Raw genomic sequence first — 1,127 nt, forward strand, 5'->3', positions numbered from 1 at the left:
CAGTTTGATCCGTGTGTGGACAGGATGCTGAATGCACTTTTGCTGAAGGACAAAAAACTGAAGCCAAGAAGCCAAACAGACACAATGCCAGACAGACATAAAGCCAAAGGGACACATCATCATCGTTTAACATCCGCTTTCCATGCTAGCATGGGTTGGACGATTTGACTGAGGACTGGTGAAACCAGATGGCTACACCAGGCTCCAATCTGATCTGGCAGTGTTTCTACAGCTGGATGCCCTTCCTAACGCCAACCACTCAGAGAGTGTAGTGGGTGCTTTTACGTGTCACCGGCACGATGGCCAGTCAGGCGGTACTGGCAACAGCCACGCTCGAAACGGTGTATTTTATGTGCCACCTGCACAGGAGCCAGTCCAGGGGCACTGGCAACGATCTCGCTTGAAAGTCCTTACATATGCCACAGGCACAAGTGCCAGGAAGGCGACGCTTGGCACAGGTGCCATCCCGATTTTGCTTTTGCTTGCCCCAATAAGTCTTCGAACAATGAAAGAAAAAACATTCCTACCTACATAGCTTAATGACCATTTTAGTCTGTCAAATGGTTATATTGTAGGAATAAAATGATTATCATATATTTTAATTTTCGTATGTCATTTCAGCATTTTGTCCATTCGGTTTTATGTCCGTTCGGCTTCTAGGCTTCAGCTTCTTAATCCTTCAGTAAAGTGCATTTGCCATCCCATTCGTGTACCATTTGATCATATACACACATAAATGCATACACTCACAAACGTGCCCATATACACACACTCACAAAGACAAATCCACACACACACATACATACATGCACACATACATACTCAGTGTATTTGTCTGTTTTGCTGCTAATCATCAAATCTTATTATTAAACACAGGAGTACAGGAACGGCTTCATTGGTGAAAACTGCACCAGACACTATAACAACTTGGGTGACCACATTGTTTGGTATGCATCCCTCTGAAGGATTTATTTCATACAAGAAAGAGGTTGAAGTAAGTTCATACACTTTACATTTTTTTTTTCCCATACTTCCAGATGTTTCTAGAATGAGGGTTGAGGATGGTAGAAACATTTGGCCCAGAGTCACATCTGACTCAACAATGCTTGTGTTGCAGTTTTGTCACC

At 43.3% G+C, this 1,127-nt stretch overlaps 1 protein-coding gene across 1 annotated transcript in view; it reads left to right on the top strand.

Annotated features, from left to right (window-relative positions):
* LOC106871818 (CD109 antigen) overlaps window positions 1–1,127 on the top strand; it is a 28,311-nt gene that overhangs the window by 3,096 nt on the left and 24,088 nt on the right. The window contains exon 4 of the mRNA XM_052978111.1: window positions 877–994. Within this exon, the coding sequence (XP_052834071.1) occupies window positions 877–994 (118 nt within the window). The remainder of the gene's footprint in view (window positions 1–876; window positions 995–1,127) is intronic.

The sequence above is a fragment of the Octopus bimaculoides genome, chromosome 30, assembly GCF_001194135.2.
Source record: "Octopus bimaculoides isolate UCB-OBI-ISO-001 chromosome 30, ASM119413v2, whole genome shotgun sequence".
NCBI lineage: Eukaryota > Metazoa > Mollusca > Cephalopoda > Octopoda > Octopodidae > Octopus > Octopus bimaculoides.